Consider the following 15,879-nt stretch of genomic DNA (forward strand, 5'->3'; position numbering starts at 1 on the left):
TGGCATTGCAGGATATTGCTATGCTTTGAGGATATTGACCAATACAATTAGTGAAGAGACGGCCCTGACAGCTTATTATGCCTACGTTCAATCCAAACTCAGGTACGGAATAATTTTCTGGGGTAATTCTGTTGAGGATGAGAGAATATTCATAATGCAGAAGAGATGCTTGAGAACTATCTTCAAAATGAAATACAATGAGAGCTGTAGAAATATATTTATTGGTAATAACTTATTGACATTGTGCAGTCTGTTTATTTATGAATATGTAATGTATGTAAGCAACAACTTCAATGATTTTAAAGAATTAATGTTAAGTCATGAATACAATACCAGAGGAAAAAATTATCTCAGTAGAGAAAAAACAAATTTTATATACAAAGGAATGCTGTATATTTTATAATCACAGCATGGAATAAATTTCCTCAAAATTTTAAATGCATGCCTATTGCAATTCAAAAAAAAGATTAAAAATATTTTTGGTTAGAAAATGTTATTATAGTGTTGGGGATTTTTTGAGTGAAGGAGATTTTGTTTCATTATAGGTAGTATTCATATGTATTGACGTGATCTACATCTGTTGATATTTGATCAAATAAAGATTATTATTATTATTATTAATTTGTTCATTGTTGTTGAGTTTTGTTTGTGTTTTGTTTTTCGGATTTTACTCATTAAACAATTTTGATAAAATGAGTAGAAGATCTAGTCCGGTTTGGAATTTCTTCACGATTCATGAGAGATCGAAACAATTGGCTAAGTGTGATATTTGCAAGCAAGTGCTCTCATTCGTTGTTGCTTCCCTTGGTTATCGCGCCGATTGTAGAATGGCGTTTATCACGCATGGCATTTTAACTTTTCCATGCATTTTCCTGTTGAAATCATTATTATTCGTACTCAGGAATAGGAGTGACCTGACACTGAATGGTGATTAGCATGGTTATGCCACTCGCAGTAGATATTTAATCAGACCAGACGTCTGGCCAAATCTCAGAAGGGTCCATTTCATTTATCGATGAAGTTATACAATAGGTTGCCGCTCTCCTTTACGACGCTGCCTGTTGAGTTGTTCAAGAGGAGGATTGAGTCTTTTCTTTTGGAGAGAGCTTTTTATGATGTCGATGAATTCTCACAATTCGACTTTCGATTGGTTTATTCTTAACTACAGTTTTTTTTTGTATTTTTGTGTATGTATTTTGTATTATACCTTCATTGTGTACAAATTGTATTGTTTTATATTGTTCCTTTTAACATGTGCAAGAAATATGTATTTTTCCCTAGCACGAAATATATTATTATTCAAGTCATCGGTGTCTAAACTGAAAAGACACATTGAGAAGAACAAATACCCCTCAGTGAAAAATGTGACGGATGCTTTTGCAAATACGAACTCAAATGAAGAAAATGATGCGACAGAAGATGTCAAGAGTGAAGCAAACACTAGTAACACTACTAGAAACCAAAAGGTAGGTTCTGTTTACTGTGATAATATGTAGAGTGTTGACCATATTTAGTAATTCAAAAAAAGTGAACCTTGGTGAATTCCAAAATGATTTTGATTGTGTGATGGAATTTTGTATTTTGAAAGCCTATTGTTTTCCATATAACTGGATCGAAAGAAACTGTTTTTCAGGATGAAACAACTTCTTCAGCTTCCCCTACCCCTACTTCTTGCGAATTGGCATCAGGATCCAGAAAAATTCAGCAATCCATTTCTGCATACATACCAGAAAGGGTATCGATGTCTACGAAGAAAAAAATTGATGCTCAGCTACTAGAACTGTTTTACAGCGATTTCCAACCATTCAGAATGGTTGAAGACGTTGGTTTTCGCGATTTCGTAAAAGCTCTGAATCCATCGTACGAGCTGCCTTCACGACAAATTATTTCAAGGAGATACCCAGTTTTTACGAAGAATGTCTTCTTCGCGTCAAAGAAGTGGTGAAAAATATTGAGTCGTTTCACTAACTACGGATTGTTGGACATCAACAAATAATGAGAGCTTTTTGGGAATCCCCATTCATTTTCTAGATGGCGACATCTCGATCGGTTCTGCTGAAATGTGCCGTTTTTGGCGAGGTGCATACAAGCGAAAACTTGGCCAAAGAACTCAAAATCACCACTGATTAATGGGGATTGACAAAAAAAATTATTTTTGCAGTTTCCGATGATGCAGCCAATATAAAAAATTTTTGGATGCTATGCACACACTTTAAATTTAGTAGTGAAAGATGCGCTTATATCGGTGAAAGATCTGAACGAGAAAATAAGATCCATAGTGGCTCATTTCTAAAAAAGCTCAAAAGCTACAGGAAAATTAATGAATGCACAAAAAATTGCCGGCATCAATAATCCCAAAAAATTGTTTCAAGATGTAGCAACACATATTATATGATCGAGAGGTTGATTGAGCTGGAGGAATACGTGCATTCCACGGTTGCCCTTCTTGATGTTAATCTGCCACAAATTTCTTCCACAATACTATAAACATTGACTGTCTCCTTTTTCCCCACAAAAATCTCTCAAAAAGAGACTATCATTTCATTTGGTTTGAACCTAAATGCCTGTAGGCAATATTTCAAAAATTAATGCTAAATTTATCCATTCAAGAAAATGGTTCACCTGAATTATGTTTATATAAATATCTGTTATAATTATGAATTATCTTTGAGTGGATGCTACAATATTCATTAAATAATTAATCCCAAAAAGTTTCAAATATTCTGACCTCATCCATAATCATAATCATGCAACAGACAAATATGAAATCCAATGAGTTCATACAAAAAGAAATATAAGAACAAGTATGTACTCGTAAAACAGATTCATTAGAAGGTGGTATTGTTCTAATTTCAATACAATTTTTCCAATTGATGGAAATAAAAAGCTTCTAACGTTTTGAAAACAATCGTATTCTATTATTTCAGAAACTCATATTAAATATCACAATCGAAAATAAAAATATATATATCATAACCAGAAACCCATAAATTTTTCGCCAATTTGAAAATAAGTTATTTTTTCTCCAGTAACTTCGCACTTAATCAAAGGAACAATAAGTATGGAAACTAATTAATAGTAAAGTTCTACTAGGTACCAAATACATTAAGATAGGCAAGCGCATCTGTCAAGTGATTCCTCTACTAAGCGGACAATCATAGAAAGTAAGGGTAACTCAGAAAAAGCAGGCAGGTAGAAAAAAGAAAGTTTCAAGTTTCTCATTTTATACCGATAGCAGGGGGGTGAAACTCGCTTAGAAACAACGTGAACCGCTAAAATCTGCTGACAAGGCTGCCGTCTAGCGGAACGTATCGTAAACAGCAGAAATGACGCGCATGCGCGTGAAATGTAATGTCATGTCATAGTGTCAATACTGAGGAAAAAAGTAAACAAACAAACACCATTTCGTCTGTGTTTAAAATGCATATCCTGATACCAAAATTTCACTCTTCCTTTTCATTGCCTTCTACCAAAGTTCCTCTTTGCTTCTACGCATGTTGTGTACGCTCTGATAATTTGAATTTTGCCGAGTTATTCTCCGATTTATATTCCCACAATGCCGAAATTTTGTTGTGTTCCCAAATGCTTTAACAGCAATGAGAATAAAAGACTGTAAGCTACTTATTTGTAATAATCTAATTTCATCACATAGGTTTTCACTAGTTATTCAATAACTAGTTCAAAATTGGTATTAATATTTTCAGTTTACACTAATTTATAATAATTTTGTTTTATTTAATAATACATAGTTTTAAATTAGGTATAGTGTAGTAAAGGAATTATTTGTGTAAGTACCATTTCTGATATTCAACTCGAAGATTATAGAATTTGTACTAACCCATTTTTTGTAGTTAAAAACTGCTGGTCCAGTATCAACAGGAAATTTGATATGTATCAACAGATATTTTCACTTTTGCTATAATAGAAGGTATGTTTTCTAGTTCTAGCGTGCATTTCATTACTTGTTATTATTAATGTTTAATTTTTGATAGCTTTCATGTACCGAGAACTAAAATTATACAAAGAATATGGGTAGAGAGAATCGGTAAGAATGAATTAAAACAGTCAAGCCAACCTCAATTATATGTGGTGTGTGAGGACCATTTCCATAAGGATTGTTTGGGGCCAGGTAAAAAACTAATGAGATTTTCATTGCCAACCCACAATTTACCAGGTAATACATCAGTCCCTAGTGATTCAACTTAATATTAACGCTTGTCTTGTTCTTGATAGAATATTGTGCTGATCCAAATGAGAAAGACATATTCTTCCACGAAACATTTGGTGAAACATGTGGTGAAACATCATCCAAGAAGGAGGGTATGTAGTTTATATATTCTATTATCTACCTTCTTCATTTATGGACTAAATTATTCACAGAGTCATCAAGTACAGCATCAACTTCATTGGATTGTGATGAAGATTTGAAGGTGCTGGTTCCAACGAGGTGTTATGTGAGAAAAAAAAAGAAAGATATTTTGAGAGCTACAGAAAGAACAGTTTCTCAATCTATTCTAGAAGGTATGTTGTCTTTCGTAACTATTGTGTAGTTGTTGTAATTGTTGGATTTTTCAGAATCTCATACTTCAAGACAGGAAGATTCTGAGGATTATAGAAAATAATGAGAGTCTGCAGAATTTGTCATGCCCACCAAGCAAGAAGAAAAAATCTTCAGGCCTTCTCGAAGAGAAATTGGAGAAGGCATTTTATATGAAAAATATTTTAGAAGGGGCTGTGCAAGAGAATAAACAAAAAGAAATAGCACATAATGAATTGGCTGAATTATGTGGGAAACGAACGAGGCAAGTCAGATTCAGGCATCATGATTTTATATATACTACTTCTCCCCTTGCTGTGTGCGCAAATAATGCTCCAAATCGCAGAAGAAAGGGAAAGAAAAAGCACCGAAAAACTAATGGTAATTGATCGAGAAGGTTCAAAGGACATACACTTAAACTATTCAATACACATAAAAATATACTGACAAACGAAGATTTTTTCGTGATATTTGGATGGTAAATATGTAAATAATGCATTTGAATTATACATTAATTATTCTGTGATATTGATGGTTTTATGAATAATTTTTTTTTAGAACAAACGAAGATTTTCTCGTTATATTGGAATTGTGAATGTGTAAATAATATATTTGAATTGATTGTACATATAGATTGTCCTATGATATTGATGACTTTATAAATATATTATTCTTAAATATATCTCTTTTTCCCACAAATTTTACATAAAATATATAACATAATATTAAAATTAATAAGATGACGATAAATCAAAGTTGAAACTTTATTTTTGATATTCATCGAGTCATTTTAAATGTCTATACTGCATTCACATTTATTTTATCACTCGGTTGGCCATAGAAATTTGACACATTCTACTCTGTTTAGTAGAAAAATGTGGGGTTTTGACGCTTTTCAGAAGATTTCTGGTTCTAGTTCAGCGCTATCTTGTACATTCTACATAAAAGTCTCAGTAATCATGTGGTGGAAAATTATGAAGGACTTGAAACAAGTGCTAGAGCCCTTCGAAGAGGCTACACGAGCTGTGAGCGGTCAGCAATACCTGACAGCTTCATCAGTTATAGTAATAACTGATTGTCTCTTGGACATTTGCCAAGAATTAATGAAAATCGATGTAGAATCAGAGGTCAAATGTTTGGAACGGTGAAAAGTTTGGAACGGGGATTGAAAGAACGTCTCAGCAACGTGGAGTATAGTAATACGTTAGCTTTTTGCACGTTACTTGATCCGCGTATTAAAACTTTTGTAATTTCGGCCTTATAGTCCGGGAGGTGGTGTCACTTTTTTATTAGTGATTTATCTGCAACTCAAATGTGATTTATTAGAGAGTTGCACTATTACTGTACTCGAAATCGAAAGTCAGTCAGCGCGACCGTGGTGGGCGTGGGCGTGGGAGGCGTTGAAACTCGCCGGAAAAATCTCAAAAAAAAGGGATCGATCTGCACGTAAAACTTTGTAATAAGGTAAATTATTCATGATTATGAGTGAAAATGGGCGTCAGTCACTTTCCCGATGGTGGAAACATCGTCAGTCAGGCGGTTGAAGATGGTCGGAAAAATCTGAAAATTGACAAGTGACCGATCTTCACTTGAAATTTTGAAAAATGATTATTTTAATCAAATTAAACATAAAAATAGCCGTCAGTACGTTTATAGTGGTGGATTCTGCGTCAGTCAGGCTTCCAAATTCAAGGGCAGTGACCAGCTTCCTTTGGCGCGCTGCACCTTATGCAGTTCGACTTACGCATATTCCACCGGCATCGTGCTGGCTGTACGAGTGTACATAACAATTACTTGTTTATACAGGGTGTATCATCATAAACTGGACAAACATATATAGTGGTTAAATGACACCGGGAGAATCACTTTTCCTTATGACATATACCCCGTTTTCGACGCATAAGCGAGAAATAAGGTGTTCAACGTCGTATTTGAGCAATATTCTATTGAGTGGGCTCAGTTATCTATAAACCTCAACGTAACGGTTTCTGGTCACATCGGAGTATTTTTGAGTGCTCAATTCATTAAAGATGAAGAACTGCGAAAAAAAATTTCAAAATGGCGGAAAACCTTCGATGTCCGTGATTTTTTTTGTTTCCAAATTGAATTTCATTTTCTGAATGAACACAATTTTCGAACAATTTCCTTGTAGTTTCCTACAATCAGGAAACGTTTCAACAATTTCGAGTTTTCATTTCTCAGAAAAGCGTTATAAGGCTTATATTCAAACTTCGGCAACGTGATTCATGTCGTCCGATTTTCAGTTCGGTATTCTTCCCTTCCCTTGTAAATTCATCCTTAATTGTCTTGTTTATATCCACCTGAACATCGGAAAATACAGGAAATGCTCTGATTTTCATGGGTACGAAACATGACACACTGCTTCCACAGTCTTCCCCAGGCATCATACAGTTAAATATGAGTCCTCACCGAGTTATATGGGCATCAAATTATATAACCATTTGCCAAGTCGCTTGAAATCAATGAGTGCAAAATCTTTCAAGAGAGAAGTTGAGTTCCTTTTAACAGGTGTTACTACAGTATGGAGGAGTTCCTTAAGGACTTCATTTGTTGAATTTGTTATTTTTTTTCTCTTGTATTTGTCATAATAGACTTGTCCTATACATTTCTTAAGGGTCCAAAAGGATTTTATAATTTTATTTATTTATTTATATGATGAAACACCCTATATGAACAAGTAATTGTTATGTACACTCGATAAATAATCGTCAGCCGGCACGATGCCGGTGGAATATGCGTTATTATTATTATTATTATAACTGCGAAAGGTGCAGCGCGCCAAAGGAAGCTGGTCACTGCCCTTGACTTTGGAAGCCTGAGTGACGCAGAATCCACCACTATAAACGTGACTGACGTCCATTTTTACGTTCAACTTGATTAAAATAATCATATTTCAAGTGAGGATCGGTCACTTGTCAATTTTCAGATTTTTCCGACCATCTTCAACCGCCTGACTGACGATGTTTCCACCATCGGGAAAGTGACTGACGCCAATTTTCACTCATAATCATGAATAATTTACCTTATTACAAAGTTTCACGTGCAGATCAATCACTTTTTTCTGAGATTTTTCCGGCGAGTTTCACCGCCTCCCACGCCCACGCCCACCGCTATTGAACTGACTGACGCGCGGACCTCATATGTACAAGTGAAGAACTACTCATCCTAAAAAATTCGTGTGAAGATCGATCACTAGTTCAAAAGTGACGCCACCTCCCGGACTATTAGGGGAGATCATTTCTGAAAAAGATGAAAAAAAATCGACCATTCCAAATAGTGATGAATCCCCCGAAAAAAACAAAACTATCGATTTGGTCATCGAAAGACCGAATTGTCAGTGATGAAGGCAATAAATGCTCAAACAAAACAGTGAGTTCTAGAGCGATCATTGAATTCCAAAGATATAAGGAAGATGAAGTCGTCCTTGATAGAAAAAAAGATCCGTTGGTGTGGTGGAGTGAAAATCAATTCTTATACCCAAATTTGAGTGATCTTGCGCGACGAAAATTCTGCGCAGTTGCAACATCGGTTCCATGTGATAATCTATTTTCGAAGGCGGGCAATATTTTGACAGATCGAAGAACCCGCCTGAATGCCAAAAAAGTTCAAGAACTTTTGTTTTTGAACTACAATTATAAAATATTAAAATGTTTTTACATGTATTTTTATATACTGTGGCGTTTTTTATTATTATTTGTGGGTAGGTACCGGACCTGACGAGCCACTATTTTTTGTTTGTTTTTTGTTTGTAACTTAAGGTTTTTTTATTCGATTTGAAAATATCTGATGCAATAATAATAATCTTATTATTACAGATTATTGTAAGGTTTTATATGTGTTTAACATTTTTTGTGTCTGCCACAAAGTACAATCAAAAATTTTTTACTTATTGTACTATGTATATATTTGTTGAATTTCACTCTCTTTTCGTTTATATAACTTTATTATTCAAAATATGCAAAGAGCTACATTTCTCGTCCTTTTTGTGCTCATTTGCGATATTTACTTCAGTTTTGAGTAGATATGCAATTGGATATTTTCCATTGCAATAAGTAATATCGTGATATCTATTAATTGAGTTTTTATAATGTATAATTATATTTGAAGATTCAATATTTTTTCTGTTTTGATTTTCGTCCCTATTTTATGTTGTTTCTATATGTTATGGATTTGATGAAATTATGGTAGCAAGAATAATAAAAAATTTTAATCTCTGCAGGCTCTGCATGGTTTCATTATCAACAAGTCCCATTTCACTTTTTTCATTCCACTCCAAGTAGTTATAGAATCCTTATTCTATTAGAGTATCCCCGAACATTTAATTCGAATGAAAGTGGTATCGTAGGGAGTTGGACATATCAAAAGCTTTTATAACTTCGTCGACGTTTCGGAACCAATGGTTCCTTTCTCAAGACTGCTCAAATTGTGAAAAGTGTATGTGGGACAGACTAAACAATATTTAAGTGAGAGAATAAGACAATATGTAGGGGATGCAGCACAAGTACATAATAACAGTGGAAACAAAACAGCGTTGACCCAACATATGAAAAAGGAAGGACATAAGTTCAATTTTAACAACGTAAAAATTTTAGATAGGGAACAGAAAATTCAAAAAGACTCATAAGTGAAATGGTGTTCATAAGGAAAAAGAATTCGGTCAATTATAGAGAAGACACTAATAATCTTAGTAAATTTTACGACTGTGCTATTTCCAGGATGACAACTATACTTCATTCAACTTTATTTTAGCAGTCGGTTGGCCATGGAAATTTGACACATTTCACTCTGTATAGTACGAAAATGTGGGGTTCTGAAGCTTGTCAAAACATTTTTGGGTTTTAAATCGACGCTATGTTGCCCGTTCTACGTAAAAGCTTCTGTTATTACGTATTTTATCACAATGTCGAATCTCTTCGGAAAATATGTGACGAACATAATTGAAGTTTATACAAAATGTTTGAAGGCATACCAAATCCAGTTATTTGCATGGAAAATACAAGAAATCAGTATAATATCATAATATGCACTAGCTTGAGGAGAGTTAATGTTCGTTATCTTCTTTGGCTTACATCATTTGTAGATTTCAAAAATATTAACTTGAAGATGAAATGCATATGATCCAGTGGTTGGGAATGGGTATCACCCGAAGGAACTAACAGATAATTACAAGCATGTTAAATTCTTCAACAAAAATCATCTTGCATCAATATAAGTAAAAGGAATTGAAGGAAGTTTCAAGTTAAGATGCAACTTAACCGTTGAAGAAAAATTTCACATGAATAAACAAGTAACAGGGCAACTTGCGCGTATTTGTGGCTATTCATCTTAATACATTGATGTAATAATAATAATTAGGTATTTATTAGTACCTTAAGACATTTACATTGTATAGGACAAGTCAAATGAAAAATAGAAAAATCCATTTTAGGGAACTTATTCTCCGATGACATTTATCGAAAATCCTGTAGTAAACTTTTCGCATTAATTCACTCAAACATAAAATTCTCAAATGCCACCACTTTTTTGCGTCTCCCAATAGAAGGAAATTCTTTGTCTCTTCATTCACAATCTTTCTGATCTGAAATATTCAGCTGAAATATAAGTCTTTTAGATTCAGATGAAACATTATATAAATTCTCTTACATTGAATATGTTCGCTACCGTCTGACGTATTGTGGATTTTAGAATATCAGGGTATAACTATTTGAATGAGCAGACCTGAATTCTAAATAGCACTTCCTGAAACCCTGTCTGTTTTTTCAATCACTTTCAAATTTTCGTAATAAAAATTGATATTAGTTGTGGCAACGGCGTTATGACATTAACGACATTTCATGAGTGCCAACCTAACTTCGTTCTAGTTACAAAAACTTGAGAAAATTATTTCATGGCCAACCGACTGCTAAAATAAATTTGAATGAAGTATAGATTATAGTAAGAAGAGAACATTTCAAACAAATCAATATGAAAACTTCATATTTTCTACCTGCCGGTGTTTTGCTCGTTGCCTAGTTAACCACCTTGAATTTGGATTCCATGACTTTGACTCTTGGAGCGTAGACACATCTATGTTCCAGGCTTTGACTTATGCTAGTTTAAATTTAGGTTCTATGTTTGTGACGTATAGACCTGACAATTATTAATGAATTTGTTTACGTGTGCTATAGATTAAGATCAAGATTTTTATTCCTGACTACGAAAAATCTGATAATTCAGTCCTAATCCATGTTATTATTTATTAACTTTTAAGATCTTTTGCCGCATTATAACCAGGCAAGTATCCATGCCAACAACCGACAGTTCCCAATGAATCGGAATCTGTTTGAGGTAATCTCAGATAGAGTAAAGAAGGCTGAGGCAACCATCAAACTCGGTACTTCGGTACATGAGTCAAGAAACGGATCCATCGCACAAGCTGCATGGACGGCAAGATCCCAGGAAGAGCCGGTTCAGTTTGAACGTAATGAACAGTATTCCGAATCGACTATCCAGATTATGTCTAATCAGTTAATTGATGTCAGAGTAGCGATGGGCGCACTCATAACCAACTTCAGAGTGAGGAAGGACCAAATCCAAAACCTACGACCCTACGCTTGCTATGACTTTAACAACTACACTGAGGTTCCGAATGCATGGCATCAAACACGTAATAACATCTCTACCCAAGGTGATGTTGGAAGGTGGAATCTTGATGATTACCGCACAGCATTCACGAACAAGGATAGACACAGAACGTCCTGGGTAAGAGGGATGTTAAAGAACAAGAATGATTGTAGGATTGTTTTGTGAATTCATACATACAACCAAAAAAGAATGCAACGAAACAGCGAAAAGTAAATAGATCAATAAGGAAAAAGAAAATGCAGGAATCGGACAGCGACGATGACGATGATCATTTTTGTCTAGTCTGCGTAGAGCCTTTTCATATAAGCAAACCGGGCGAAAAATGGGTTCAATGCATGGATTGTAAGAAATGGTCACTTGAAGAATGCACAAATCAAGATGTCATGTATATTTGCCACCATTGTGATGATTCGGACATATTCAAGCTAACATATTACCACGCTGTACACTGTGTTACAATCGACCCCACCTAGTGTTACAATCGTTGCGGGTCTGGAGGCGGTTGTAACACTTTGAACACATTTAGTTTTTCATTAATATTTTCAGTTCTATAATATAATCAGGAAAAAATGTTACATTTTTATCAAGCCAAATATATATACGATATTTTTCCAGAAAAAGTTTTTCATTTATTGCTTTAGTCTTCTAGTAACTCCAATTAGAACTCAACTTGTTACTTTCGACCCCGGTCTACCCTAAGAGAAGTATTTCTGTGCTTTTATGCAGTGTTCAAACACGGCAAGGCAGACTTAGTGAAACAGGTGACCTCATTTTTTCTTGAGAAAAACATTGATTTGAAAAAATGCGTGGGTCAAGGTTATGATGGGGCTAGTTTGATGAGCGGTATGTATAATGGTGAACAGAAAGAGATTAAAGATATGCAGTCTAATGCGGAGTATGTACGTTGCGCCACTCATAATTTAAACTTGGTGGTTAATAATGCTGTTACCAGTTGTCTCGAATTACAGACATTTTTCGCAACGTTACAAGATGTGTATAATACGGCGCATTAGTAGTGACGTCACATCTCCATTTCTGTGGTTCCAGGTTCCAAACAAACCTCATTTAATTTGTATTTCTAGAGGCGAATACTTCTGTTGTGGATGAAAGCATTGTTGCTGCATCGTGTTCCTGCCCTAGAGGTCAGGTAATATGCCATCACGTGGCAGCTGTGTGTATTTTTGGGCATCACACTATAAGTGTGACGGATAAGGCGTGCACATGGAATGTTCCAAAAATAAATACGGAGGAGAAGATACAAACCATTGAGGACCTCTACCCAAGGACAAGAGAATACTGTGCTGTCAAAAGATTGGCAACAGAAGCTGAAATAAATCTTTTTCTCAGCAAATTAGAAGAGCCTGTTGGCTTCAGCTGGTTGTTGAAACCGAAACCAACAGAAGAGTGTCTGAGCCTCATTCCTTCAATTGAGGAAATTGTATTTTCCAAAAAATATTTGGAAAGTACAGATGGAACACACACACACACGCACATGGAATGTTCCAAAAATAAATACGGAGGAGAAGATACAAACCATTGAGGACCTCTACCCAAGGACAAGAGAATACTGTGCTGTCAAAAGATTGGCAACAGAAGCTGAAATAAATCGTTTTCTAAGCAAATTAGAAGAGCCTGTTGGCTTCATCTGGTTGTTGAAACCGAAACCAACAGAAGAGTGTCTGAGCCTCATTCCTTCAATTGAGGAAATTGTATTTTCCAAAGAATATTCGGAAAGTACAGATAGAACACACACACACGCACATGGAATGTTCCAAAAATAAATACGGAGGAGAAGATACAAACCATTGAGGACCTCTACCCAAGGACAAGAGAATACTGTGCTGTCAAAAGATTGGCAACAGAAGCAAATAAATCGTTTTCTCAGCAAATTGTAAGAGCCTGTTGGCTTCATCTGGTTGTTGAAACCGAAACCAACAGAAGAATGTCTGAGCCTCATTCCTTCAATTGAGGAAATTGTATTTTCCAAAGAATATTTGGAAAGTACAGATGGAACACACACACACACGCACATGGAATATTCCAAAAATAAATACGGAGGAGAAGATACAAACCATTGAGGACCTCTACCCAAGGACAAGAGAATACTGTGCTGTCAAAAGATTGGCAACAGAAGCTGAAATAAATCTTTTTCTCAGCAAATTGGAAGAGCCTGTTGGTTTCAGCTGGTTGTTGACACCGAAACCAACAGAAGAGTGTCTGAGCCTCATTCCTTCAATTGAGGAAATTGTATTTTCCAAAGAATATTTGGAAAGTACAGATGGAACACACACACACACGCACATGGAATATTCCAAAAATAAATACGGAGGAGAAGATACAAACCATTGAGGACCTCTACCCAAGGACAAGAGAATACTGTGCTGTCAAAAGATTGGCAACAGAAGCTGAAATAAATCGCTTTCTCAGCAAATTAGAAGAGCCTGTTGGCTTCATCTGGTTGTTGAAACCAATATGAATATTTGGAAAGTACAGATGGAACACACACACACGCACATGGAATGTTCCAAAAATAAATACGGAGGAGAAGATACAAACCATTGAGGACCTCTACCCAAGGACAAGAGAATACTGTGCTGTCAAAAGATTGGCAACAGAAGCTGAAATAAATCGTTTTCTCAGCAAATTAGAAGAGCCTGTTGGCTTCATCTGGTTGTTGAAACCAATATGAATATTTGGAAAGTACAGATGGAACACACACACACGCACATGGAATGTTCCAAAAATAAATACGGAGGAGAAGATACAAACCATTGAGGACCTCTACCCAAGGACAAGAGAATACTGTGCTGTCAAAAGATTGGCAACAGAAGCTGAAATAAATCGTTTTCTCAGCAAATTAGAAGAGCCTGTTGGCTTCATCTGGTTGTTGAAACCAATATGAATATTTGGAAAGTACAGATGGAACACACACACACGCACATGGAATGTTCCAAAAATAAATACGGAGGAGAAGATACAAACCATTGAGGACCTCTACCCAAGGACAAGAGAATACTGTGCTGTCAAAAGATTGGCAACAGAAGCTGAAATAAATCGTTTTCTCAGCAAATTGGAAGAGCCTGTTGGTTTCAGCTGGTTGTTGACACCGAAACCAACAGAAGAGTGTCTGAGCCTCATTCCTTCAATTGAGGAAATTGTATTTTCCAAAGAATATTTGGAAAGTACAGATGGAACACACACACACACGCACATGGAATATTCCAAAAATAAATACGGAGGAGAAGATACAAACCATTGAGGACCTCTACCCAAGGACAAGAGAATACTGTGCTGTCAAAAGATTGGCAACAGAAGCTGAAATAAATCGTTTTCTCAGCAAATTAGAAGAGCCTGTTGGCTTCATCTGGTTGTTGAAACCAATATGAATATTTGGAAAGTACAGATGGAACACACACACACGCACATGGAATGTTCCAAAAATAAATACGGAGGAGAAGATACAAACCATTGAGGACCTCTACCCAAGGACAAGAGAATACTGTGCTGTCAAAAGATTGGCAACAGAAGCTGAAATAAATCGTTTTCTCAGCAAATTAGAAGAGCCTGTTGGCTTCATCTGGTTGTTGAAACCAATATGAATATTTGGAAAGTACAGATGGAACACACACACACGCACATGGAATGTTCCAAAAATAAATACGGAGGAGAAGATACAAACCATTGAGGACCTCTACCCAAGGACAAGAGAATACTGTGCTGTCAAAAGATTGGCAACAGAAGCTGAAATAAATCGTTTTCTCAGCAAATTGGAAGAGCCTGTTGGTTTCAGCTGGTTGTTGACACCGAAACCAACAGAAGAGTGTCTGAGCCTCATTCCTTCAATTGAGGAAATTGTATTTTCCAAAGAATATTTGGAAAGTACAGATGGGACTGAGTTTTTTGAAGGGAAGGCGAGAATAAGCCCAGATGCTATAGTGAGGATAGCTGAAGCTACGAAGGGTCAGCATCGCAATGAAAACTGGCTAGTTGTCAGGAAGCACAGGCTGACTGCTAGCCAATTTGGCGCCGTTATTTCAGCATGTGCTAGAGATAAATACCCGCCTTCACTTTTTAAGACCATTCTTGGGGGCTATGATTCCGATCATGCAAAGGCAATCCAGTGGTGACGACAGAATGAGAAAGAGGCGTTAGACATGTTTCGGCTTGGAATAGAAATGGATGTCGTATCCACTGGATTGTGGCTGGATGAATGTGGCTATTTAGGGGCTAGTCCAGATGGACTGATAGGGGACGATGCACTCATCGAAATAAAATGCCCCTATAGTTTTAGGGAAGGAGATCTGGAGGAAATTCTAACAAGTAGGCAAGATTATATTATTTATAAAAATGAGAACGGTATGACTAAGGTCAATCGCAATCATTTATATTGGCACCAAATACAAGGCCAATTACATGTAACCAAGAGAAAGCTATGCTATTTAATGGTTTGGACCCCATGAAATGGAGGTAATAGTTATAGAAAAATGTGATGCTTGGGGTGAAAATATCGACTTGTTAAAAAAATTTTATATGGAAAAATATTCACCTCAATTAATAAATTTAGGTATATATTAGAATTGTATGTATATATCAAATAAAAATAATATTCATGTATAACGTTTATTTTTTTTACCTTCTACACAATATTTCTAATGATCACATTTGAAAATCTTTCCACAAAAAGAGAAAATGCACTT

The 15,879-nt window shown here is 35.6% G+C and overlaps 1 protein-coding gene across 1 annotated transcript; it reads left to right on the forward strand.

The window, feature by feature from the left end:
* Positions 1–1,433: 1,433 nt before the first annotated feature.
* LOC123320398 lies at positions 1,434–5,092 on the forward strand. Its single transcript, XM_044907713.1, has 6 exons — positions 1,434–1,466; positions 1,634–3,928; positions 3,993–4,174; positions 4,234–4,320; positions 4,381–4,521; positions 4,576–5,092. Exons 3-6 carry the CDS (start codon positions 4,141–4,143, stop codon positions 4,620–4,622), a joined length of 309 nt encoding a protein of 102 aa, XP_044763648.1. The 5' UTR covers positions 1,434–1,466; positions 1,634–3,928; positions 3,993–4,140; the 3' UTR covers positions 4,623–5,092.
* Positions 5,093–15,879: the final 10,787 nt, after the last annotated feature.

This window comes from Coccinella septempunctata, chromosome 9 (genome assembly GCF_907165205.1).
Source record: "Coccinella septempunctata chromosome 9, icCocSept1.1, whole genome shotgun sequence".
In the NCBI taxonomy this organism is placed as follows: Eukaryota; Metazoa; Arthropoda; class Insecta; order Coleoptera; family Coccinellidae; genus Coccinella; species Coccinella septempunctata.

Excerpts from the sequence above, each read along its gene's own strand:
- LOC123320398 (XM_044907713.1), top strand. The coding sequence starts at position 4,141 with ATGAGATTTTCATTGCCAACCCACAATTTACCAG. Across the intron at positions 4,321-4,380 it reads AACATCATCCAAGAAGGAGG|AGTCATCAAGTACAGCATCA; the intron begins GTATGTAGTTTA and ends AATTATTCACAG. Across the intron at positions 4,522-4,575 it reads TTCTCAATCTATTCTAGAAG|AATCTCATACTTCAAGACAG; the intron begins GTATGTTGTCTT and ends TGGATTTTTCAG.